General features: G+C 45.5%; 1 protein-coding gene across 1 annotated transcript in view; it reads right to left on the bottom strand.

The window, feature by feature from the left end:
• Nucleotides 1-392: 392 nt before the first annotated feature.
• Nucleotides 393-27,629, bottom strand: part of iqsec3b (IQ motif and Sec7 domain ArfGEF 3b) — a gene marked incomplete at both ends in the record, with an annotated part of 155,345 nt that continues 128,108 nt past the window's right edge. The window contains 7 exons of the mRNA XM_084335489.1: nt 393-818; nt 2,044-2,090; nt 11,777-11,869; nt 14,602-14,760; nt 16,390-16,489; nt 18,584-18,715; nt 19,444-19,583. Of these exons, the coding sequence (XP_084191615.1) occupies nt 393-818; nt 2,044-2,090; nt 11,777-11,869; nt 14,602-14,760; nt 16,390-16,489; nt 18,584-18,715; nt 19,444-19,583 (1,097 nt within the window). The remainder of the gene's footprint in view (nt 819-2,043; nt 2,091-11,776; nt 11,870-14,601; nt 14,761-16,389; nt 16,490-18,583; nt 18,716-19,443; nt 19,584-27,629) is intronic.

Here is a 27,629-nt window from a genome sequence, read left to right on the forward strand (position 1 = left end):
ACGTGCAAATAACACCCTTCAGACGACACTATAAATAGACTCTTATTGGTTTTCTGTCCTTTGTGCCTTTGATTCAACTCAGATATGTCTTTATAATTATTTTTATATATATATATATATATATCTTACCAGTCAAGGTAAGTGAACTAGTGCTTGTGTGTGTTTGTCAGTGTTTGTGTCTGCGTGTGCATGCATGAGGCATGTGCATTTGTGCGTGTGTGTGTGTGTGTGTGTACGTGCGTGCGTGCGTGCGTGTGTGCTTATCTGGCTGTGTGTGCGCATGCATGCATGGATGTGTGTGTGTGTCTCCATGCGTCTGCGTGTGTCTGCGTGTGTCTGTGTGTGTGTGCATGTGTGTGTGTACTGTAGGTCCGTGGTGTGCGGCTGCGCAGTCAGACGATGCTACGCGAGCCACTGGAGTTGCGTCTGCGTGCGAGCGGCAGCGTGTGGAAGAGCGAGGGCGAGTCGGGCGGGCAGAACTGGTGGGGGTGATTGTAGGGGGGAGGGGGCGGCGGCAGAGGGGGCTGGGGGCCGTCCCCCTCCCTGACGACGCGCACCGGCGTCGACATGGCCGACTGGATGAGCCGGTGGGAGGCGGGGCTCTGGCTGAGGAAGGCCTCCATCCGGCCCCGCCCGCTCTGGTCCACGACGATCACCTTGACGATCTGCTGGCACTGGATGAGCGTGTCCGCGCGGAGCTCCCCGGCCTGGATGGGGCAGAGCAGGGTGGGGACGGAGGGGGCCGCCAGGGCCAAGGCCGTGGCCTCAATGCTCGGCGAGCTCAGCTGGTAGGTCTGCAGCCTGTTGTGAATTGACACCTAGTTTAGGAACAGTCAGAGAACGCATGAGGAGTTACCAGCCTGAACGCAGCCTCCACGCAGCCCTCTGGTGGGTCACGCACACGGGCATGCAGGCGTGCAGGGAGCGAGCGCATGCCAGAGAACACACACATTCATTCATACACACTTTGTACACACCAGCCCAGAAATAAAGAGGTGGGGCAGAGGGGGAGGGGGGCGTGGCTACAAGGTTGGAGATTGTGAGGGAACATGTGTGAGTCTGTTTGTATGTTTATGTGTGTGTGTGTGTGTGTGTCTGTACGTACATGTGTGTGTCTGTATGTGTGTGTGTGTGTCTCTGTACGTGTGTGTCTCTGTGTGTGTGTGTGTGTGTGTGTGTGTGTGTGTGTGTGTGTGTGTGTGTGTGTGTGTGTGTGTGTGTGTGAGAGTCTGTACACATACATGCAGTGAGTGCATGGTAGAGGGAGAAGCTGGGAGAGGAGTGTGTGTGTGTGTGTGTGTGTGTGTGTGTGTGTGTGTGTGTGTGTGTGTGTGTGTGTGTGTGTGTGTGTGTGTGTGTGTGTGTGTGTGTGTGTGTCTGTGTGTGTGTGTGTGTGTGCGTGCATGTGCGTGGGTAGGGTAGAAATGACACCGAGGGCGAGGTGTCTCCTGGCCTGACACAGTTATGCACATCTAAAGGACTGGGTCAAAGGGAGGTCAAAGGGAAAGGAGAAATGGAACTGGGAACTCTAAAATAACTACTACTTAGACCTATGGAAAAGAGCTGGGCTGGTTTCCTAGACACACACTCAATCACACGCACACACACACATTCACACACACACACACACACAGTTAATGGTACCAAGCGGCTAGTCTGGTTTTGTAAACGGCGTTCTAGGAACAGGCCGGGCTTATGGCAGGCTGTGAGACCTCGTACAGCAAGGCTGGAGAATGGCGCCTGAAGAAATAAAGGGAAGCTCCAGCAGCCAGCGACGGAGAGCAGCGCCTCCTGATCCACTCACGAGCCAGGGAGAAAGAGAGTGGAGCCTCTGGAGCCTCTAAGGCAGACTCCACTTCTCTGTCTCTGGCTGCACTGTGTGGATCTGAATGCCCCCAAGCAGAGACCCTTGTAAAGCAAAGCATAAAGCACTGTCCTCCCAGAATGAAGCACATTTTCCTAACTAACACACACACACAAACACACACGCGCACGCACACACACGCACACACTTACCTGGGGGAGAGAGTGTAAACCACTCACCTCAACTGTGTTGTTGTTGCTGGTCTTATCGTATGGGTCCTGATGGCCTGTGTGGAGAGATGCAGCTGTGTTTGGTTCTGTAGCTATCAGGCTAAATGTGAACGTCTGCATTTGGAATGGTGTTGTGGAACACACCGCAGTGAGTCGGTGTCGTTACAAGTAAGTCACGACACAGATTCGTCTTGTATTAGAGTCTTAGAATAGTTCTCTCTTCAAACAAGTGGAAACAACAGTGGAGGTGAGAGAATGTCACTTTGTCTTGACACAATGCAGCTTGATTCAAGGACGTTATCTTGACACAATGCAGCTTGATTCAAGGACGTTATCTTGACACAATGCAGCTTGATTCAAGGACGTTATCTTGACACAATGCAGCTTGATTCAAGGACTTTATCTCGAACACAATGCAGCTTGATTCAAGGACTTTATCTCAACTAGGGGTATAATGATTCAACCTCACAACGATTCGATTCGATTACGATTCTTCAGGCAACGATTCAATGCATCATGAAATCTCTTAATTTGACCACGATTCGATTCGATTTGATACATTTTCAATACATTTTCTATCAGTTAATTCCCCCCAAAAATTTTAATACACAAATGTGGCTGGGGGAACTGATTCACTCAGCATGAATGGACTATAGGTCAATAAAAACAATACACACCAAAAAAAACATAAAAATATATATTTTTTTAAATAGTATTATTTTTTTTGATACATTTCTATTATAATCGATTCTAACATATTCAAATCGATGCATCGAATCGAACACATTCGAATCGATGCATTTCGATTAATCGATGCATCGTTACACCCCTAATCTCGACACAATGCAGCTTGCTTCAAGGACTATCTCAACAATGCAGCTTGCTTCAAGGACTATCTCAACAATGCAGCTTGATTCAAGGATTCTATATCAACATAATGCAGCTTGATTTAAGGACTTTGTCTCAACACAATGCAGCTTGATTCAAGGACTTTGTCTCAACACAATGCAGCTTGATTCAAGGACTTTGTCTCAACACAATGCAGCTTGATTCAAGGACTTGTCTCAACACAATGCAGCTTGATTCAAGGACTTTGTCTCAACACAATGCAGCTTGATTCAAGGACTTGTCTCAACACAATGCAGCTTGCTTCTCTCAGAACAAGTGGAATCTGAAAGTGCCTAATTTCAAGATGTTGGCACTAGCTTTGGGAATGTGTTTTCATGGAGTTCAGTTGTACTGATACAAGTTGAATGGACACTGTCAGATATCCCCCCCTTGTTTTGATTAGAATAAGACTTGACAACTCAATGCAAGAAACCAGATAGAAGTAGGGCTGTCCCAGACTAAGGATTTGGATGGTCGACTATGATTGGCCAAAATTTGCCGTTAGTCGACTATTGGTCGACTCGACAACATTGTTTTTTGTTGTTGTATTATTCCATTTGGGCTGTGGGGGGTGCTTAATGTCTGAAGGAGTCGACTGAAGGCTTCTTGTCCTCTGCAAAAGCATGTAATTGGTCCACTGATGGATACATCTTGATATTTGTCTAGTCTAGTGTGTTCATTAGATGGGTGAAATCCTCTTTCAGTGCCTCTGTGCCTGTTTTCGTAGGCAGTTAGCCTCTGGTATGCATGCCATTAGCGTTAGCCACGCTTCTAGGCCTATTTTCTTTTGGAAAGAATGATACAAAAAAATATATATATATATATATATATATATAAATCTTCTTTTTCTTTTTTTTTGTATATATTCGACTAAGAGGTTGGCCAGTCGACTACGGCTCCTTTCGACCGATTAGTTGACTAATCGACTAATAGGGGTCAGCCCTAGATAGAAGTAACACCAACGCTATACACACGTCAACTTGTAAACCTGCCCTCCACGATATTTTAGGAGAATACCCAGCAGACTGAGGAGACTCATGTTAACCTCATTATAATATGCTGTAGTCTAAGTAGACCTCATGTTAACCTCATTATAATATTTATAGTCTGAGTAGACCTCATGTTAACATCATTATAATATTTATAGTCTAAGTAGACCTCATGTTAACCTCATTATAATATTTATAGTCTGAGTAGACCTCATGTTAACCTCATTATAATATTTATAGTCTGAGTAGACCTCATGTTAACCTCATTATAATATTTCTAGTCTGAGTAGACCTCATGTTAACCTCGTTATAATATGCTGTAGTCTGAGTAGACCTCATGTTAACCTCATTATAATATGCTGTAGTCTGAGTAGACCTCATGTTAACCTCATTATAATATGCTGTAGTCTGAGTAGACCTCATGTTAACCTCATTATAATATGCTGTAGTCTGAGTAGACCTCATGTTAACCTCATTATAATATGCTGTAGTCTGAGTAGACCTCATGTTAACCTCATTATAATATGCTGTAGTCTGAGTAGACCTCATGTTAACCTCGCTCATGTTCCCACCTAGTTTGCGGTAGCCATCTTGGTCCTTAGTACTATATACATCAATGGATAAAATGTGACCTTGATCGCCGTCATTGATCTTGGACTTCTTAAAATTCAAGAGTGCAGGTACGTGTCTGACTGTCACTCTATCCACAGCGTTTTAATACTACTGGATAAGAGACGTGCACGTTATCATACGGACACTCCATCATTATCCAGACACACGCACAGACAGAAGTGCTTGCACTAAAGCACACATTATGTAACGACGTGTTGAGACGGGGACGTGTTGCACTAAAGCACACATTATGTAACGACGTGTTGAGACGGTGACGTGTTGCACTAAAGCACACATTATGTAACGACGTGTTGAGACGGGGACGTGTTGCACTAAAGCACACATTATGTAACGACGTGTTGAGACGGTGACGTGTTGCACTAAAGCACACATTATGTAACGACTTGTTGAGACGGTGACGTGTTGCACTAAAGCACACATTATGTAACGACTTGTTGAGACGGTGACGTGTTGCACTAAAGCACACATTATGTAACGACTTGTTGAGACGGTGATGTGTTGCACTAAAGCACACATTATGTAACGACTTGTTGAGACGGTGACGTGTTGCACTAAAGCACACATTATGTAACGACTTGTTGAGACGGTGACGTGTTGCACTAAAGCACACATTATGTAACGACTTGTTGAGACAGGGACGTGTTGCACTAAAGCACACATTATGTAACGACTTGTTGAGACGGGGATGTGTTGCACTAAAGCACACATTATGTAACGACTTGTTGAGACGGTGACGTGTTGCACTAAAGCACACATTATGTAACGACTTGTTGAGACGGTGACGTGTTGCACTAAAGCACACATTATGTAACGACTTGTTGAGACGGTGACGTGTTGCACTAAAGCACACATTATGTAACGACTTGTTGAGACGGTGACGTGTTGCACTAAAGCACACATTATGTAACGACGTGTTGAGACGGTGACGTGTTGCACTAAAGCACACATTATGTAACGACGTGTTGAGACGGTGACGTGTTGCACTAAAGCACACATTATGTAACGACTTGTTGAGACGGTGACGTGTTGCACTAAAGCACACATTATGTAACGACTTGTTGAGACGGTGATGTGTTGCACTAAAGCACACATTATGTAACGACTTGTTGAGACAGGGACGTGTTGCACTAAAGCACACATTATGTAACGACTTGTTGAGACAGTGACGTGTTGCACTAAAGCACACATTATGTAACGACGTGTTGAGACAGTGACGTGTTGCACTAAAGCACACATTATGTAACGACTTGTTGAGACAGTGACGTGTTGCACTAAAGCACACATTATGTAACGACTTGTTGAGACGGGGACGTGTTGCACTAAAGCACACATTATGTAACGACGTGTTGAGACGGTGACGTGTTGCACTAAAGCACACATTATGTAACGACTTGTTGAGACGGTGACGTGTTGCACTAAAGCACACATTATGTAACGACTTGTTGAGACAGGGACGTGTTGCACTAAAGCACACATTATGTAACGACTTGTTGAGACGGTGACGTGTTGCACTAAAGCACACATTATGTAACGACTTGTTGAGACGGTGACGTGTTGCACTAAAGCACACATTATGTAACGACGTGTTGAGACGGTGACGTGTTGCACTAAAGCACACATTATGTAACGACTTGTTGAGACGGGGACGTGTTGCACTAAAGCACACATTATGTAACGACGTGTTGAGACGGTGACGTGTTGCACTAAAGCACACATTATGTAACGACTTGTTGAGACGGTGACGTGTTGCACTAAAGCACACATTATGTAACGACGTGTTGAGACGGTGACGTGTTGCACTAAAGCACACATTATGTAACGACTTGTTGAGACGGTGACGTGTTGCACTAAAGCACACATTATGTAACGACTTGTTGAGACGGGGACGTGTTGCACTAAAGCACACATTATGTAACGACTTGTTGAGACGGGGACGTGTTGCACTAAAGCACACATTATGTAACGACTTGTTGAGACGGGGACGTGTTGCACTAAAGCACACATTATGTAACGACGTGTTGAGACGGTGACGTGTTGCACTAAAGCACACATTATGTAACGACTTGTTGAGACGGTGACGTGTTGCACTAAAGCACACATTATGTAACGACTTGTTGAGACGGTGATGTGTTGCACTAAAGCACACATTATGTAACGACTTGTTGAGACGGGGACGTGTTGCACTAAAGCACACATTATGTAACGACTTGTTGAGACAGGGACGTGTTGCACTAAAGCACACATTATGTAACGACGTGTTGAGACGTGACGTGTTGCACTAAAGCACACATTATGTAACGACGTGTTGAGACGTGACGTGTTGCACTAAAGCACACATTATGTAACGACTTGTTGAGACAGTGACGTGTTGCACTAAAGCACACATTATGTAACGACTTGTTGAGACGGGGACGTGTTGCACTAAAGCACACATTATGTAACGACTTGTTGAGACGGTGACGTGTTGCACTAAAGCACACATTATGTAACGACGTGTTGAGACGTGACGTGTTGCACTAAAGCACACATTATGTAACGACGTGTTGAGACGTGACGTGTTGCACTAAAGCACACATTATGTAACGACGTGTTGAGACAGTGACGTGTTGCACTAAAGCACACATTATGTAACGACTTGTTGAGACGGGGACGTGTTGCACTAAAGCACACATTATGTAACGACTTGTTGAGACGGGGACGTGTTGCACTAAAGCACACATTATGTAACGACTTGTTGAGACGGGGACGTGTTGCACTAAAGCACACATTATGTAACGACTTGTTGAGACGGTGACGTGTTGCACTAAAGCACACATTATGTAACGACTTGTTGAGACGGGGACGTGTTGCACTAAAGCACACATTATGTAACGACGTGTTGAGACGGTGACGTGTTGCACTAAAGCACACATTATGTAACGACTTGTTGAGACGGTGACGTGTTGCACTAAAGCACACATTATGTAACGACTTGTTGAGACAGTGACGTGTTGCACTAAAGCACACATTATGTAACGACGTGTTGAGACAGGGACGTGTTGCACTAAAGCACACATTATGTAACGACTTGTTGAGACGGTGATGTGTTGCACTAAAGCACACATTATGTAACGACTTGTTGAGACGGTGACGTGTTGCACTAAAGCACACATTATGTAACGACGTGTTGAGACAGGGACGTGTTGCACTAAAGCACACATTATGTAACGACTTGTTGAGACGGGGACGTGTTGCACTAAAGCACACATTATGTAACGACTTGTTGAGACGGGGACGTGTTGCACTAAAGCACACATTATGTAACGACTTGTTGAGACGGGGACGTGTTGCACTAAAGCACACATTATGTAACGACTTGTTGAGACGGTGATGTGTTGCACTAAAGCACACATTATGTAACGACTTGTTGAGACGGGGACGTGTTGCACTAAAGCACACATTATGTAACGACTTGTTGAGACGGTGACGTGTTGCACTAAAGCACACATTATGTAACGACTTGTTGAGACAGTGACGTGTTGCACTAAAGCACACATTATGTAACGACTTGTTGAGACAGTGACGTGTTGCACTAAAGCACACATTATGTAACGACGTGTTGAGACAGTGACGTGTTGCACTAAAGCACACATTATGTAACGACTTGTTGAGACAGTGATGTGTTGCACTAAAGCACACATTATGTAACGACTTGTTGAGACGGTGATGTGTTGCACTAAAGCACACATTATGTAACGACTTGTTGAGACGGGGACGTGTTGCACTAAAGCACACATTATGTAACGACTTGTTGAGACGGGGACGTGTTGCACTAAAGCACACATTATGTAACGACTTGTTGAGACGGGGACGTGTTGCACTAAAGCACACATTATGTAACGACTTGTTGAGACGGGGACGTGTTGCACTAAAGCACACATTATGTAACGACTTGTTGAGACAGGGACGTGTTGCACTAAAGCACACATTATGTAACGACTTGTTGAGACGGTGACGTGTTGCACTAAAGCACACATTATGTAACGACTTGTTGAGACGGGGACGTGTTGCACTAAAGCACACATTATGTAACGACGTGTTGAGACGTGACGTGTTGCACTAAAGCACACATTATGTAACGACTTGTTGAGACGGGGACGTGTTGCACTAAAGCACACATTATGTAACGACTTGTTGAGACGGGGACGTGTTGCACTAAAGCACACATTATGTAACGACTTGTTGAGACGGGGACGTGTTGCACTAAAGCACACATTATGTAACGACTTGTTGAGACGGTGACGTGTTGCACTAAAGCACACATTATGTAACGACGTGTTGAGACGGGGACGTGTTGCACTAAAGCACACATTATGTAACGACTTGTTGAGACAGTGACGTGTTGCACTAAAGCACACATTATGTAACGACTTGTTGAGACGGGGACGTGTTGCACTAAAGCACACATTATGTAACGACTTGTTGAGACGGTGACGTGTTGCACTAAAGCACACATTATGTAACGACTTGTTGAGACAGTGACGTGTTGCACTAAAGCACACATTATGTAACGACGTGTTGAGACGGGGACGTGTTGCACTAAAGCACACATTATGTAACGACTTGTTGAGACAGTGACGTGTTGCACTAAAGCACACATTATGTAACGACTTGTTGAGACGGGGACGTGTTGCACTAAAGCACACATTATGTAACGACTTGTTGAGACGGTGACGTGTTGCACTAAAGCACACATTATGTAACGACTTGTTGAGACAGTGACGTGTTGCACTAAAGCACACATTATGTAACGACTTGTTGAGACAGGGACGTGTTGCACTAAAGCACACATTATGTAACGACGTGTTGAGACGGTGACGTGTTGCACTAAAGCACACATTATGTAACGACGTGTTGAGACGGTGACGTGTTGCACTAAAGCACACATTATGTAACGACTTGTTGAGACGGTGACATGTTGCACTAAAGCACACATTATGTAATGACTTGTTGAGACGGTGACATGTTGCACTAAAGCACACATTATGTAACGACGTGTTGAGACGGTGACGTGTTGCACTAAAGCACACATTATGTAACGACTTGTTGAGACGGTGACATGTTGCACTAAAGCACACATTATGTAACGACGTGTTGAGACGGTGATGTGTTGCACTAAAGCACACATTATGTAACGACGTGTTGAGACAGGGACGTGTTGCACTAAAGCACACATTATGTAACGACTTGTTGAGACAGTGACGTGTTGCACTAAAGCACACATTATGTAACGACTTGTTGAGACAGGGACGTGTTGCACTAAAGCACACATTATGTAACGACTTGTTGAGACGGTGACATGTTGCACTAAAGCACACATTATGTAACGACTTGTTGAGACGGTGACGTGTTGCACTAAAGCACACATTATGTAACGACTTGTTGAGACGGGGACGTGTTGCACTAAAGCACACATTATGTAACGACTTGTTGAGACGGTGACGTGTTGCACTAAAGCACACATTATGTAACGACGTGTTGAGACAGGGACGTGTTGCACTAAAGCACACATTATGTAACGACTTGTTGAGACGGTGACGTGTTGCACTAAAGCACACATTATGTAACGACTTGTTGAGACGGGGACGTGTTGCACTAAAGCACACATTATGTAACGACTTGTTGAGACGGTGACGTGTTGCACTAAAGCACACATTATGTAACGACGTGTTGAGACGGTGATGTGTTGCACTAAAGCACACATTATGTAACGACGTGTTGAGACAGTGACGTGTTGCACTAAAGCACACATTATGTAACGACTTGTTGAGACAGGGACGTGTTGCACTAAAGCACACATTATGTAACGACTTGTTGAGACGGTGACATGTTGCACTAAAGCACACATTATGTAACGACGTGTTGAGACGGTGACGTGTTGCACTAAAGCACACATTATGTAACGACGTGTTGAGACGGTGACGTGTTGCACTAAAGCACACATTATGTAACGACTTGTTGAGACGGTGATGTGTTGCACTAAAGCACACATTATGTAACGACTTGTTGAGACGGGGACGTGTTGCACTAAAGCACACATTATGTAACGACTTGTTGAGACGGTGACATGTTGCACTAAAGCACACATTATGTAACGACTTGTTGAGACGGTGACGTGTTGCACTAAAGCACACATTATGTAACGACTTGTTGAGACGGGGACGTGTTGCACTAAAGCACACATTATGTAACGACTTGTTGAGACGGGGACGTGTTGCACTAAAGCACACATTATGTAATGACTTGTTGAGACGGTGACGTGTTGCACTAAAGCACACATTATGTAACGACTTGTTGAGACGGGGACGTGTTGCACTAAAGCACACATTATGTAACGACTTGTTGAGACGGGGACGTGTTGCACTAAAGCACACATTATGTAACGACTTGTTGAGACGGTGACGTGTTGCACTAAAGCACACATTATGTAACGACTTGTTGAGACGGGGACGTGTTGCACTAAAGCACACATTATGTAACGACGTGTTGAGACGGGGACGTGTTGCACTAAAGCACACATTATGTAACGACTTGTTGAGACGGTGACGTGTTGCACTAAAGCACACATTATGTAACGACTTGTTGAGACGGTGACGTGTTGCACTAAAGCACACATTATGTAACGACTTGTTGAGACAGTGACGTGTTGCACTAAAGCACACATTATGTAACGACTTGTTGAGACGGTGACGTGTTGCACTAAAGCACACATTATGTAACGACTTGTTGAGACAGTGACGTGTTGCACTAAAGCACACATTATGTAACGACGTGTTGAGACAGTGACGTGTTGCACTAAAGCACACATTATGTAACGACTTGTTGAGACAGTGACGTGTTGCACTAAAGCACACATTATGTAACGACGTGTTGAGACGTGACGTGTTGCACTAAAGCACACATTATGTAACGACTTGTTGAGACGGTGACGTGTTGCACTAAAGCACACATTATGTAACGACGTGTTGAGACGGTGACGTGTTGCACTAAAGCACACATTATGTAACGACTTGTTGAGACAGGGACGTGTTGCACTAAAGCACACATTATGTAACGACTTGTTGAGACGGGGACGTGTTGCACTAAAGCACACATTATGTAACGACTTGTTGAGACAGTGACGTGTTGCACTAAAGCACACATTATGTAACAACGTGTTGAGACGGGGACGTGTTGCGGGCAGAAGGTGGTACCTGATGGCGAGCCGTGCCCTGTATGCGTGTCCACTTGTCCACCGTTGGCGTGTGTCCCGTGAGGCTGGATGCCTTGCTGCCTGTCCATCTCCCCTACAACACACAACACAGAGCACCATCATGAACCTCACCAGTGCTAGGTGGATTTCCTCTGTGGATAGCGTGTGTGTGTGTGTGTGTGTGTGTGTGTGTGTGTGTGTGTGTGTGTGTGTGTGTGTGTGTGTGTGTGTGTGTGTGTGTGTGTGTGTGTGTGTGTGTGTGTGTGTGTGTGTGTGTGTGTGTGTGTGTGTGTGTGTGTGTGTGTGTGTGTGTGTGTGTGTGTGTGTGTGTGTGTGTGTGTGTGTGTGTGTGTGTGTGTGTGTGTGTGTGTGTGTGTGTGTGTGTGTGTGTGTGTGTGTGTGTGTGTGTGTGTTGCACGTATTTCCTCATGACTCATGAGACCCTCTCTATAAAACAGCAGTACCTTCAGTCATACTGTACATATATCTGCCAGGCACATACTATAATAGCGGACAACAAATAAATGCTTCTCATTGGTAAGTATGTATCAGGGTTACTGTAGTTAAGTAAAACTAAACTAAAGTAAAACTAAACTAAAAACTAAAAGAGAAAACTAGTTTATTTTTAGAAAGAAAGAAAAACAAAAACGAACTGAAACAATTCTGAACATACAAATTTCTTTAAATTTTAAATGCAAATAATTTCTTTAGTCTGTGAATTTGGTCAAATGTGTCAACACAGCAAGTGTGAGGATGTCATGATCCCCACTCCTGCCTCTCCCTCTCTCTCTCTCTCTCTCTCTCTCTCTCTCTCTCTCTCTCTCTCTCTCTCTCTCTCTCTCTCTCTCTCTCTCTCTCTCTCTCTCTCTCTCTCTCTCTCTCTCTGTTTCCATATTTGGTCATCTTCCTGTCCCCACTCCTCATGGTCCATCCAATTCACCTTCCCAGTCTGCACACCTGCCTGCCATCAGTTCATCATCATACAATACATCTACTCTGGTTTTCCATCCACTAGATCGTAGACTCACCAGTTTGTCAATGTTTCTAGCCATCTATTCTGGTTACTGTTTTGTCAGTAGTCTGTGCTACAGAGGTTTCTGCCTGCCTGCCTCTCCCTAGCCCTGCATCTCAGACCAGTCCCCCTGTCTCCCCTCTAGCCCTGCATCTCAGACCAGTCCTCCCCCGTCTCCCATCTAGCCCTGCATCTCAGCCCAGTCCTCCCCTGTCTCCCATCTAGCCCTGCATCTCAGACCAGTCCTCCCCTGTCTCCCATCTAGCCCTGCATCTCAGCCCAGTCCTCCCCTGTCTCCCCTCTAGCCCTGCATCTCAGCCCAGTCCTCCCCTGTCTCCCCTCTAGCCCTGCATCTCAGACCAGTCCTCCCCTGTCTCCCATCTAGCACTGCATCTCAGACCAGTCCTCCCCTGTCTCCCATCTAGCCCTGCATCTCAGCCCAGTCCTCCCCTGTCTCCCATCTAGCCCTGCATCTCAGACCAGTCCTCCCCTGTCTCCCATCTAGCCCTGCATCTCAGCCCAGTCCTCCCCTGTCTCCCCTCTAGCCCTGCATCTCAGCCCAGTCCTCCCCTGTCTCCCCTCTAGCCCTGCATCTCAGACCAGTCCTCCCCTGTCTCCCATCTAGCCCTGCATCTCAGCCCAGTCCTCCCCTGTCTCCCCTCTAGCCCTGCATCTCAGACCAGTCCTCCCCTGTCTCCCCTCTAGCCCTGCATCTCAGACCAGTCCCCCCCTGTCTCCCATCTAGCCCTGCATCTCAGCCCAGTCCTCCCCTGTCTCCCCTCTAGCCCTGCATCTCAGCCCAGTCCCCCCCTGTCTCCCATCTAGCCCTGCATCTCAGCCCAGTCCTCCCCTGTCTCCCCTCTAGCCCTGCATCTCAGCCCAGTCCTCCCCTGTCTCCCCTCTAGCCCTGCATCTCAGCCCAGTCCCCCCCTGTCTCCCATCTAGCACTGCATCTCAGCCCAGTCCTCCCCTGTCTCCCCTCTAGCCCTGCATCTCAGACCAGTCCCCCCCTGTCTCCCATCTAGCCCTGCATCTCAGCCCAGTCCCCCCCTGTCTCCCATCTAGCCCTGCATCCCAGCCCAGTCCTCCCCTGTCTCCCCTCTAGCCCTGCATCTCAGACCAGTCCTCCCCTGTCTCCCCTCTCACCTAACCCCCCTCAGTCAGTTATAGTATCTCTAAATAACGTTTGAAACTTTTGTTTAAAAAAGGGGCAAATGTCTGAGCTTGGGGGCGGTGTGACATTTACATTATAATCACATGAGTGGTTTCGTTGGCTAATCGCCTGATTCAAATAAGCATATCTTCTTCAGATATTTTCAGATTTCAATGTATGACACATCATTTGAAAGCTTACATTCTGTAGAAAATCCGTAAAAATCTAAATAATTACAGAGGGAGACATGAGCCACAAACTGATGGACATGGTCACAATTGCCTTCACAAATAAAAAATTTTGTATTACACACAATACCCATTCTGAACTTCTTAAATCTGGCCCCCATAAAATGTTTTAAATAAAAACGATTCTACTATCCTATTTTTAAACAATAGAAACTAAAGTAAAACTAAAACCCAGTCTGGAAACTAACTGAAACTAAACTGAAAACAAAATAATTTAAATGGAATAAAAGTTTAAACTCGTGAAAAATACAAAACTACCTAACCAACCATGTGTATGTGAGAGCAAGAGCAAAAATGTATGCACATGTACTTAGTCAATGTGTGTGTATGCATGTATGGGCGTTTACACGATTGTGTATGTATTATCTATTATGTATTATGTATAATGCGTTGAAAGGAGTATCCTTCCTTACACTGGATGTGAATCTGCTCCATCTCGTTGACCTCCGTGATGGACTCCCTCAGCTCCTCAGCAAACCTCCTCAGCTCCTCTCCGCTGGGGGAGCAGAAACTGACCAGCTGCTTCTTCTCCGAGGTGAAGGGACTCAGCATGGTGATGCCGTGGGCGTAGTCTGGTGACATATCAACTATAGTTAAACCTATAGTCTGGTGACATATCAACTATAGTCAAACCTATAGTCTGGTGACATATCAACTGTAGTAAAACCTATAGTCTGGTGACATATCAACTGTAGTCAAACCTATAGTCTGGTGACATATCAACTGTAGTAAAACCTATAGTCTGGTGACATATCAACTATAGTCAAACCTATAGTCTGGTGACATATCAACTGTAGTAAAACCTATAGTCTGGTGACATATCAACTGTAGTCAAACCTATAGTCTGGTGACATATCAACTGTAGTAAAACCTATAGTCTGGTGACATATCAACTGTAGTAAAACCTATAGTCTGGTGACATATCAACTATAGTAAAACCTATAGTCTGGTGACATATCAACTGTAGTAAAACCTATAGTCTGGTGACATATCAACTGTAGTAAAACCTATAGTCTGGTGACATATCAACTATAGTCAAACCTATAGTCTGGTGACATATCAACTAGTAAAACCTATAGTCTGGTGACATATAAACTATAGTAAAACCTATAGTCTGGTGACATATCAACTATAGTCAAACCTATAGTCTGGTGACATAAACTATAGTAAAACCTATAGTCTGGTGACATATAAACTGTAGTAAAACCTATAGTCTGGTGACATCACAACACTGGAGGTCAGTCCCATGCCAAAATAAACTATAGTAAAACATATAGTCCTTCGGATGAAACGCTAAACCAAGGTCATGAATCTTGGTCATTAAAGAACCCAGGACGCCTATCGTAAAGAGTAGGGGGCTCCCCGACGTTCCTGGCCAAATTCCCAATCAGGTCTCTGACATCAAGGCCACCTAATCGTCCCTTCCCCTTAATTGGCTGACATAAATCCCTGTCTCCTGAGCCATTCAGCCATTGTGTAGTGTGATGTGTGCCTGGTGCCAGTGTATGGCAGCCATTGAGCCTGCATAGCCCAAGGTTGGGTCCTACCAGTGGTGGTGAAAGAGGCTATTTCCACCCTACATTGTGGGGAGAGCTTTGAGTGTCTGGAAAAGCGCTATATAAATGTAATGTGCCAAAATTAACTATAGTAAAAACCTATAGTAAACCTATAGGGGGTGGGGGGGTGCACCCACTATAGACTACCACAATAAATCTGGTCACCATAGTATTTCTCTAGCGGAATATTTGGTGAAATCACTTTCCTGTGATTTTGCCATAGAAATGCTACCTTTCTATGGTGAATCACTACAGTATTATATATGTATGGCAAAGAAACACAGTAATACTATAGATTTACTGTAGTTCATTTCCCAACCTTTTCTCTTCTTGCCGAGCACCGGTTTTGCAGGCTCTTGTGAAGCCTAATCTAATAGAATTGACCATTTTTAGACAGCTAACTCGTGTGCCTTGGGGGCGTTGTAGTCAGCCTATATTGCAGCCTATTCAGCCCGCAATGCAGGAGTCTTGGAGAGAGACACATTATTCTCCCCTCTCTGAAAAGCCTGCTGTAGATAACTCAGCATGCATCATGCTGTTATTGAAGAGGTGGAGGTGTGAGCTCTCGGCTCAGCTCTTAATACACTTAATAGGCTACGGTTGAGTTGAATTGATCAATGACCGTGCTGCAAATGTGTGTCTTACATTCATTGCTGAAGAGGTGGAACTGCATGCCCAGCAGACCCATTGCTTTGCAGAAGGTGTAGGAGGCTGAACTTTTCTTCTTGGGACACAGCTTCAAGATCTGACAACAGAACAGACACACACCGTAGGACTGTGGGCTGAACGAACAGTCTCATTAGAGCCTTCTCCCCTCTCCCTACCTGCGTATAATCCTTTGTATATACCTACTTATACACCTGCATATAACTGTGTATGATAGCATGTACAATAATGCTGTATATACTGCATTATATATATATATTTATACTTACCTTACATATATTTATCCACATCTGTCACTCTGTACATACCTGCATATATATTTTTTACATATCTGTAGATACTATATAGATATATCTGTACTCTGTACATATACCTTACCTACTCTTACTAGTTACACTGCTGGCCAGTATGACTTACTACCATAGTGTCTTTATACCTGTATCACAGTACATATTAATAGTACAACTCTATACATGTGATTAGCACTATTACTCAGTAGTACTAATTTATATATGTCATACCCAGTTTAATCTCCTGTACATTGTATATTGCTATTGCACTTTACTGTTACATTTGCGCTCTGGTTGGATGCCAAACTTATTTTCGTTGTACTGTACTACTTGTGCTTTATGATGACAATACATTTTAATCTAATCTAATCTCCGGTAGTGTTGTACAGTCGAGACCAACTAAACCAAGACCAAGTCGAGACCAAGACTTTGAGGGAGGCGAGACAGAGTGAAGAACAAGACCAGACCAATGCAAGTCTAATTCAAGGTCATAACCGTAAGGGTGTTGATCTGCCATCAGAGTGACGGCTCAACATTTACACTATTTCTGGTCAAATTGGTAGAATTCCAAAAGAAAGAAACAATTATATAGGAATATTAGTCAAATACAATACTAAAGGCTCAATACAGTGAAACGCCTTACTGCTGCTAAATTAACATGAGTCTCAAATGATCACATCAGCCACTGATGGGTAAATGATTCAGTATGTAAAAACTAGTATGATGATGTAGTGGGGTGATCTGTATGCCAGAGGATAATAAACAGAAGCGTTAGTTTATAGTAGTTATATAAAATATATATTTATTTTATAATGTAAAAGCCTGTTGCCCTGCAGTAGAAAACAAGTTAACAATTTCTACTCGTGAATAAACCAAGTTATTGGTTGCCATTGAAGGGGGACGTTTTACATCCAATCACAAAGAAAATGTCAAGAAAATTATGAAAATAAAGCCCAGGAAGGTAATGATGTATCATTACAGTTGTGGTATTGACTGATCTTGAAATACAATTCTAAGACCTCTTTGTCCGAGACCAACTCAAGACAGAGTAAAATGCAGTCAAATTCCGAGACGACACAGGCTACATTCACACTGCAAGGCTTTAGTGCTCAATTATGATTCATTGCTCTGAAAGTCACATGATCAGACTGAGGTCACATTGCAAAATAATCTGACCTGTACCTGATTTAGGACCACATTATGAAAGTGGCCCAAATCAGAATTGAAGAGATCAGATTCTACATGATTTGTGTTGTCTACACTGTTCAGATCTGAGTCACAGAATGAGCAAAGAAATCAGATTTGGGCCAATTTTGGGATTTTGCTTTTGTTTGCAGTGTGAACGTGGCCAAAGATACCCTCAGAATGCGGTCTGGAGACTGATCTGAAGGACAACAACACCCTCATGACCACTGCCCCTTTAAACAGGAACACTGATCTGATGTCTTCTATGCATTGCTGGAGTTTGAGACCAATCTCTATTCACCTCAGTCTCTCTGGTATCAAGTGTTCCAATCCACCCTTCAGAGTCGGTCCTGCGGGGTTCTTACCAGCAGCAGGTTGTTGAAGAGGGAGAGAGAGGGGGGAGGGAGAGGGAGAGAGAGGGGGGAGAGAGAGGGGGGGGGAGAGAGAGGGGGGGGGAGAGGGAGAGAGAGAGGGAGAGAGAGGGGGAGAGAGATAGGGGGGGAGAGAGGGAGAGAGAGAGAGTGTGTGGGGGTTCTTACCAGCAGCAGGTTGTTGAAGAGGGAGAGAGAGGGGGGAGGGAGAGGGAGAGAGAGGGGGGAGAGAGAGGGGGGGGAAGAGAGAGAGAGGGGGGAGAGAGAGAGGGGGGGAGAGAGGGAGAGAGAGAGAGGGAGAGAGATAGTGTGTGTGGGGGTTCTTACCAGCAGCAGGTCGTTGAAGAGGAAGACCTCTCGCTGGAGCTGAACCAGTTTCTGCTTATGGGCCTTGTTGGCGTCGGGCACCTCGAACAGGCGACAGCAGCACACCAGACGCCTGTGAGGGACCGCCAGGATCTACAGGTGGAGGAGAGAGAGAGAGAGGGAGGGGGGGAGAGAGGGGGGAGGGAGAGAGAGGGGGGAAGGAGAGAGGGAGAGAGAAAGAGGGAGGGAGAGAGAGGGAGGGGGGAGAGGGGGGAGGGAGAGAGAGGGAGATAGAGATGGGGAGAGAGGGGGGAGTTAGAGAGAGAGAGAGAGAGAGAGAGAGAGAGAGAGAGAGAGAGAGAGAGAGAGAGAGAGAGAGAGAGAGAGATGGAGGGAGAGAGGGATAGAGAGAAAGAAAGAGAGAGGGAGAGAGAGAGAGTGTGTGGGGGGTTAAGAAAGGACAGAGAGGACAGGATGAACAGTTGACAGAGAGACAGCCGGAGGTAGAGGCAGCACAACACACTTCAAAGTGCAGACAGAAGAAAAGAAGGAAGAGATAGATGCTTACACGCACACAAGCAATTCTGCTGCACGCACATACACACACATAGACATGAATGCAGACATACACACATAGTCACAAATATGCATATATTTATACACTCACGCACACACATACACACACTAATAAGCTAAATTGCACACAGACACACACACACATACATAAGCACACACACTAAGCTAAATAACATACACACTCTCTCATACACACACACACACACACACACACACACACACACACACTTGCATGCACGTGCACACACACACACTACTAAGTTAAATCACACGCACACACACACACACATTAACATGTCACTCACAGTTTTCATGCCCAGGATGGACTGCTCCACACGGCTGACATAAGTAACATGGTCTTCATTGGAACGCAGCTCTCTCTGCTGGATCCTCTCGTAGATCCCTGCCACCATGTCCCTGGGGATGTCCGCTCCGTCGTCCACTCCTGAGGGAACAAGGGCACGTAGTATCAAGGTGCTACATACTACTAAAGAGAAGTCGGCTCACTCTGCGGGAGCTGGGACTAACAATACCAGAGCCCTGCATCCTTGAATGAGGAGTCACCCATATCTAAGATTCTCTGCTGATCATGTGACGTTGTCGCGTCACGTCAGGTAAAAAAGTGGTCCGACCAATCAGAGGCCACGCTACAGGACGCACTTGATGACGTCGACTGGCTGATGTTTCAGTCAAGCTCAAGTGACGTCAGTGAGTTCGCTCAGGTTGTTGTTAGCTTTATAATGACACTAGCAGATAGCATTGTACCCACGAAAAAGGTTCGGGTTTTCCCGAACCAGAAACCGTGGGTTGACAATACTATCCGAGTGGCACTGAATGCTCGCACCACTGCTTATAACCTGGGCAGAGCGTCAGGAAATATGGACGAGTATAAGGCTACAGTCTATACTCTGCGCAAGGCTGTAAAGCTTGCTAAGAGGACATACGCTGGCAAGATAGAGGCACAAATGGTCCAGAACGACACAAGAGGTTTATGGCGAGGACTATGGACGATAACTGACTACTGACTCAATGGGGAGTGCCGACGCCTCTCTCGCGGACCAACTCAACTCCTTTTACGCACGGTTCGGTGCAAACAGTAGCGACGCTATCTCACCGGCTAACGACATCACTGACACACCGGTCGTCGTGGAGGGGGGGGGGGGGGGGGGCATCCGCGGGGGGGGCACTCTCTCAGTGACGGAACACAGTGTGAGAAGAGCATTTATGCGGGTGAACACCAGAAAAGCAGCTGGCCCAGATGGGATAACAGGACGCCTCTATGCCTTCTACAACGGCGCTCAGGTTCCGGGTTCCTCTGATTGGCCACGACGCCCACGTGACCCTACGCTAGCCCGCCCCCTTCCTGCCGCGCCGCGCTCCCTCAGCTTCCGCGCTCCCTCAGCTTCCTTATAACGAATCATTAAAAAAATATACCGTTAACTGGAATATGTTGTTTCTTTACACATATGTTGGATTATGTAATTGGTTAACTGGAATATGTTGTTTCTTTACACATATGTTGGATTATGTAATTGGTTTGTCATGACAAACCAATAAAAATCGCGAATTAACCGGTGGCCACAACAACACACAGTACTGGTGGTGGTGGAGGACCGGGGGGCTCCGCGTCTCGGGGCGGCAGGGGGAGAGGAGGCGGCCGGGGAGGTCGAGGGGGAAGACGGACGCCTGTCTGCAAGAAAGTGGTCTACGACGACCACGAGAGTGAAGAGGAGGAGGACGACGCGGTCAGCTTGCGATCAGAGGAGGACGAGTACTGTGTGTTGTTGTGTTGTTGTTTCCAATAAAAAATTGCGAATTAACCGGTGGCCACAACAACACACAGTACTCGTCCTCCTCTGATCGCAAGCTGACCGCGTCGTCCTCCTCCTCTTCACTCTCGTGGTCGTCGTAGACCACTTTCTTGCAGACAGGCGTCCGTCTTCCCCCTCGACCTCCCCGGCCGCCTCCCCGGCCGCCTCCCCGGCCGCCTCCCCAGCCGCCTCCCTGGCTGCCTCCTCTCCCCCTCATGACAAACCAATTACATAATCCAACATATGTGTAAAGAAACAACATATTCCAGTTAACCAATTACATAATCCAACATATGTGTAAAGAAACAACATATTCCAGTTAACGGTAATTTTTTTTAATGATTCGTTATAAGGAAGCTGAGAGAGCGCGGAAGCTGAGGGAGCGCGGCGCGGCAGGAAGGGGGCGGGCTAGTGTAGGGTCACGTGGGCGTCGTGGCCAATCAGAGGAACCCGGAACCTGAGCGCCGTTGTAGAAGGCATAGAGGCTAACAGGACAGATACTTAAGTCCTGTGCTAACCAGCTAGCCCCAGTGTTCACCACCATATTTAATCTATCCCTGGCTGAGTCCATGGTCCCTGCCTGCTTCAAGGTGTCCACTATAATCCCGGTACCAAAGAAATCCTCCCCAGCAGGTCTTAATGACTACAGACCCGTGGCACTCACCTCTGTGGTCATGAAATGTTTTGAGAGGGTGATTAAGGAAGCTGGATGCCATCATGGAGAACCCCTACCACCCCCTCTACGACGAGCTAGTCAAGATGAGAAGCTCGTTCAGCCACAGACTCATCCCCCCCCGACACTCAACTAACCGCCTCGGACAGTCCTTCATACCAGCGGCCATCAGGCTCCACAACAGTGGGCAGCGACTAGCAGCCTCCAGGCCCCACAACAGGGGGCAGCGACAGCGACTGCTACCAGACATTGACCTGGGACTTATAGGAACCCAAGGGGGACAAAGTAGACTACCCTGGTACTTTGATTAATGATTAATGTATACTCAGTAGATAGTAAATTATTATTATAACACTACCTCTTGCATACTGCACCTCATGTGACACTGTGAATAATGTGAATATTCCTCAGCTAGTCAGATAGTAAATTATATTGACCATATTGATCAAATTGTTTACACTGCCTGTGTTGTCTTTTACTACCTGTATACTGTGTTGTTTTACTACCTGTACCCCTCCCCCCCTCCCCCCCATGCTGCTATGATGCCTGAATTTCCCCAAGGGGATCAATAAAGGAATATCTTATCTTATCTTATCTTATCTTAAGGATTACATTTGTGCCTCCCTACCCAGTGATATGGACCCTTTGCAATTTGCATACAGGCCAAACAGGTCCACTGACGATGCGGTCTCTCAGGTACTTGTGGAATAATATAAGAAGTCATGGCGAGGTAAGTATCCAAGCACACCATCGTACGCGGCCTGAGGTAAGGTCAACTTCAATTTAACATCACAGACTATAAAGATAAAGAGCTATTTTGTCTGATTCCATGCAAAGATCAGATCCAGATGATATAAAATGCATGATGGTGTTACAGTGAATTGAACGAATCCTAAATGATTTTCCTCTTTAGCAGAAAGGCGTTGAATCATGTATGTAAATATTTCTCTAAGGCAGGTTTTTATCATCCTCAGATCATATTGGTGAAAGGACACAATGAGTGAGAAGGAGTGACTCATGATTGACCTGAACCACGAACGACACCGCCAGGGACAACAACAACCGTGGGAGAGCTGCCATCCAACCCAGCCCACACGACACAGACGTCCCCAAGGAAGGGGAGCAGAGGACGACGAAGGAGACTGACCAAGGAGACACTGACAGAGAGGAGATCAACCTTCGACGGAAAAAGAGAAGACACCTACGAGTTCAGAGTTATCACCATCAACGAGATTGAGCCTGTCCACCATCCGTGTGGGAGAGAGCGTCCTACTGACTGGCCACTACACCGGCAAACCCTCACCCTCCACCTAGTGGTACCACGATGACGGGGAGCGGGGGAGCGACCGACACAGCATGTTAAAGAACACCCTACCGCCATGTCTCTGGGCCTGATGAAGGCCAAGCGTGAGCACAGCGGCAGATGGAGAGCAACACAGGCTCCGGGAGGGGAATCTGCAGCGTCCCCGTGGACGGCCACCCCACTACTCGCAAATAACCCTGTGACCTTTGACGAGACACACAGGGAGTGGATGACGACCTCCTGTAGGCCCCCTCTGAATGATGGAGGAGTGAATGTTTCCGACTGCATCGTCAAGAAGAGAGACATCATCAGAGACCTGTGGACCAAGAGGCGTCACACACGAGAAACACATTGTCCACATTGTTATGTATTTATTTATTTTTTACTGTCTTACTGCCACACGACAGGCTCACAGAAACATCAACTGAATGTACGATACATTCAACACACATCAAGACCACCACAGAAGGACACACCCCTGGCAGAGAACAGCTTGTCAACAGCGAAGCGACATCTGTCAGATTCATGCCTTCACAAACAAGAACTGTTTCACAAAATTCATATGTATCTGGAAAATTATGAACTAATAATGTGAATAACAAGCAACAATGGAGTGCTAAAGGGAAGAATGATCACAGAGTCACAGTGCATCACATTCGAACAACCTTAAGTGCCAAATTATAGTGTTAAACAGGACAGAATCAGTTAGTTTATTGTCTCATAAAAGAAGACACCAAGTTTTGTTTTTGACCATTGATAGTATTATGCACAATATACTAGAACAATGCATAAAACCTTTTATCTAAATTATATACACATATAGTTTAACACGGGTACCATAATCATCTTTTATGTCAGTTTTTTTTTTTTTTTTTTATGTTCTCTTTATACACATTAGCCACTAAGGTAATGTCTATTGTAAATATTACTATGTTTGTATGTGTACAACCATGATCTTAGCTCCCATAGATATTATCATGAAGACACATAGTTACCACTTAAATGTCTGATTCACGACGTGAATGACTGGAGGTAAGTGCCAAGATATAGGCACAACTAGAGCTTCTAATGATTATGTTGTCTGGTGTTTGATATCAGAGTTGAGGACCACTCATTGATATAGGTATTTGAGATTATTAATAAAAGAAAAGGGTGATATTCCCACATCTCTGATATCAAAATAACACAGACTTTAGTCCAGTCAATCATGTCATGAATCACGTATGTAAATATTTCTATTTTAAACTGTTATGCCCACCACGGATTTGAATTGATTTTCATTCATTAATCCGGTAAACCAACAAATCACAATGGCCAAAATGTTCATTATTTTAATTCTTTTCCATTTCATTCATTATCTAATAACCGATGGATTACATCGATCACATTCTTTTACCATATCTATTCACTTTTCAATATTTTACCTGTTCCAAATAATCCTGGTATATTATACATTAATCTCACCCACATTATGAAGAGAAAAGTGAGTAACTGTGGAATAATATAATGATTCCCCAACGCTCATGTAAAGACATTCCCCTCCCCTTTGTCCCCTATACTGTGTCCCCCCCCCCACCCATTTTGACCTATCAAATGGGACCACCCCCCCCCCCCCTTTTGAACTATATAAGGCTCCTCCCGACAGCATTCCAGGGCCCTCATTCATCAACCTGACTTACGCACAGATTTGTGCTTACCCTGTGCGTACGATCATTTCTAAGCAAAGAGTGGGATTCATCAATTTCAACTTGAACTTGACTCCGTGCTTACGTGTACGCACAGCTCGGACCACACTTAGCTGACGCCCAGTGGTAGAATATCGTTACTACGCATAAGCACTGCTCAGTTCTGCATTCGTTTCAAGGCGGAAATAAAGACACTGGCGCGTGTTCTGTATGACCCCCGTGATTCATTATAGTTAATTGTGAAATAGCGATATTAGTGTAATTATTGTCAAACCCTAAATAGCATGTGGAATAGGTCTTTCTCTCCGAATGAATGCAGGTTTATATATATAGCGTTATGGGGTGCACTGACTGCGCTCGCAGGAACTGTTTTCAGAGATAGCATCAGATAGGGATGAATGAGGGGCAGTCTAATTGCAGAGAGAACATAATATTAACTAGAGTCCACTACCCGAGACACCTCCTTCATTTGTACCGCAATTTGGGACCCAAATTGGAGCTACGAGCTTAAAAGCTTTTCCGTGCTTATTTGATCAAGGTCCAGCTGCAGAGCCGGAGAGACAGACAGCAGAGAGACAGACAGACAGACAGATAGACACTGTTCCACAGTGTGTGTGTGTGACCACTAGTCTCCTAGTAGAGACCCCCCCTCTGGACCACCTCCCAGTAGAGACCCCCCCCCTCTGGACCACCTCCTAGTAGAGACAAGTTTTCTGAAATGTATGTTTATATATGCAAATGAGGCACTTCCCCATTAAATATGTGGACATTTATGGATGCAATAAGGCAAAATGAAGTAAAATGAACAACTAAATGTGTGTTATTGACGTTTTATTGTCACTAGTTTCATAGAAGACATGTTTAGGAAGCAAAATAACAGAATCTCAAAATCAACAAAAAAGGTATATTTGCCTATTCACCTGCAGTGTCTCGCCTTAATCCTCATCTTCGTCTTCTTCCTAGAGAAGTCTCTACTAGGAGGTGGTCCAGAGGGGGGGGGGGGCTGAGTCTCTACTATTAGACTAGTAGTCACACACACACGCACGCACGCACACACACACACACACACACACACACACACACACACACACACACACACACACACACACACACACACACACACACACACACACACACACACACACACACACACACACACACACACACACACACACACACACACACACACACACACACACACACACACACACTGTGGAACAGTGTCTGTCTGTCTGTCTGTCTCTCTGCTGTCTGTCTCTCTGCTGTCTCTCTCAAAATAGTATAAGTGCTATCTTGGCCCTGAGAGTTGCTCTCCGGCTCTGCAGCTGGACCCTCTCAAATCAGCACGAAAAAAGCTATAAGCTTATAAAACGATTTAATATGCTAAACTTCGTTTTAAATTCCTTAATTCACTTTTGTTTATTTCATAAAGATTTTCCCGACATAATGATACCTGCCCCGACCAGATCCGTGACTCTGTTGCGATACAGATGAATTATCTACTCAGAAAGCTTATAAAACAATTGAATATGCTAAACTTTGTTTTTAAATTCTTTAATTCACTTTTGTTTATTTCATAAGGATTTTCCCGACATAATGATACCTGCCCCGACCAGATCCGTGACTCTGTTGCGATACAGATGAATTATCTACTCAGAATAGTATTATAAAGTGGCTATCTTTTATGCTGTAGATCACTGCTGGCCTGGTATGTGGGTGCAGAACCTTTATTTCAGTGGGGACTGTAGTATTTATTTGACGTTACTGTACAATATATGTGTATTAAAAGACGGAGCTGTCTTTTATTGTATTATAATAATTATTAATATTAAAAATAGATTAAGAAAGGCATTCTTATTCCAGCATGCATTAATGACACTAACGGGCAACGGCAAAACAGTGGTTAATGGTCTTTATTAGTGTTTGCGGTGTCCAGGCAGCAATGGTCTTTTAGGAAGTTAATAGGTATAATATCCGACAGTGTACAACACCCTCGGTTTAGTCCATTCTTCCACATTTCATGGGGGTGTCCATTACCGTATATGGTTAATCGGGCGGTTTTGGTATGCAAATACGTGAAAGTGTGCACGAGCCTCGGCGCAGGGCCAAGGTGAGATTCATCATGACAGGTGTGCGTAGAACCTGTGTACGCACGGTTGATGAATCCCGATTTTCCTGTGCGTACACTGATTCTACATTCTGTGCTTACGTGTGGAAATAGAACATATTCTACGCACACGTTGATGAATGAGGGCCCTCGTCTCTATTTGGGTAAATTCATCTGATGACCTGGGGCGAGCCCCTCAGCCATTCTCTCTTACTACTATGTATGTTTCTATCTGTCTGGTTAATAAAGCTTGTTATTAACTGGGCCTCGGTTGACTGAGAACATTCTTCAGGATATCCACAATATCCCACATACTACACAGCACCCTCTCTCACCTAGACAGCCAGAAGGGGGGCTATGTGAGACTGTTGTTCATTGACTATAGCTCAGCGTTCAACACCATAGTCCCCACCAGACTGGTGGACAAGCTGATCGAGCTGGGTCTGAGCTCCGCTCTGAGTGCCTGGATACTGGACTTTCTGAGTGAAAGGCCTCAGGCGGTCAGGGTGGGGGGTCAGCCCTCCAACACCATCACCCTGAGTATCGGGTCCCCCCAGGGCTGTGTTCTGAGCCCCCTGCTGTATTCACTATACACACATGACTCCAACTCCATAGTGAAGTTTGCGGACGACACAGTGGTGGTGGGGCTGATCTCTGACAACGACGAGAAGGCCTACCGGGAGGAGGTTGATGTACTGGCATGCTGGTGTCAGGACAACAGCCTGCTCCTGAACATTGGTAAAACCAAGGAGCTGATCGTGGATTTTAGGAGAAGACAGCAGGGGACACACACACCACTGTGGATAAACGGGGCTACCGTGGACAGGGTGAGCAGCTTCAAGTACCTGGGGGTCCACATCTCAGAAGACCTGACATGGACAACACACATAGACTCAGTCGTGACTCGTAAAG

This window comes from Notolepis coatsorum (assembly GCF_963971535.1).
Source record: "Notolepis coatsorum genome assembly, chromosome: 18".
NCBI classification, from domain to species: domain Eukaryota; kingdom Metazoa; phylum Chordata; class Actinopteri; order Aulopiformes; family Paralepididae; genus Notolepis; species Notolepis coatsorum.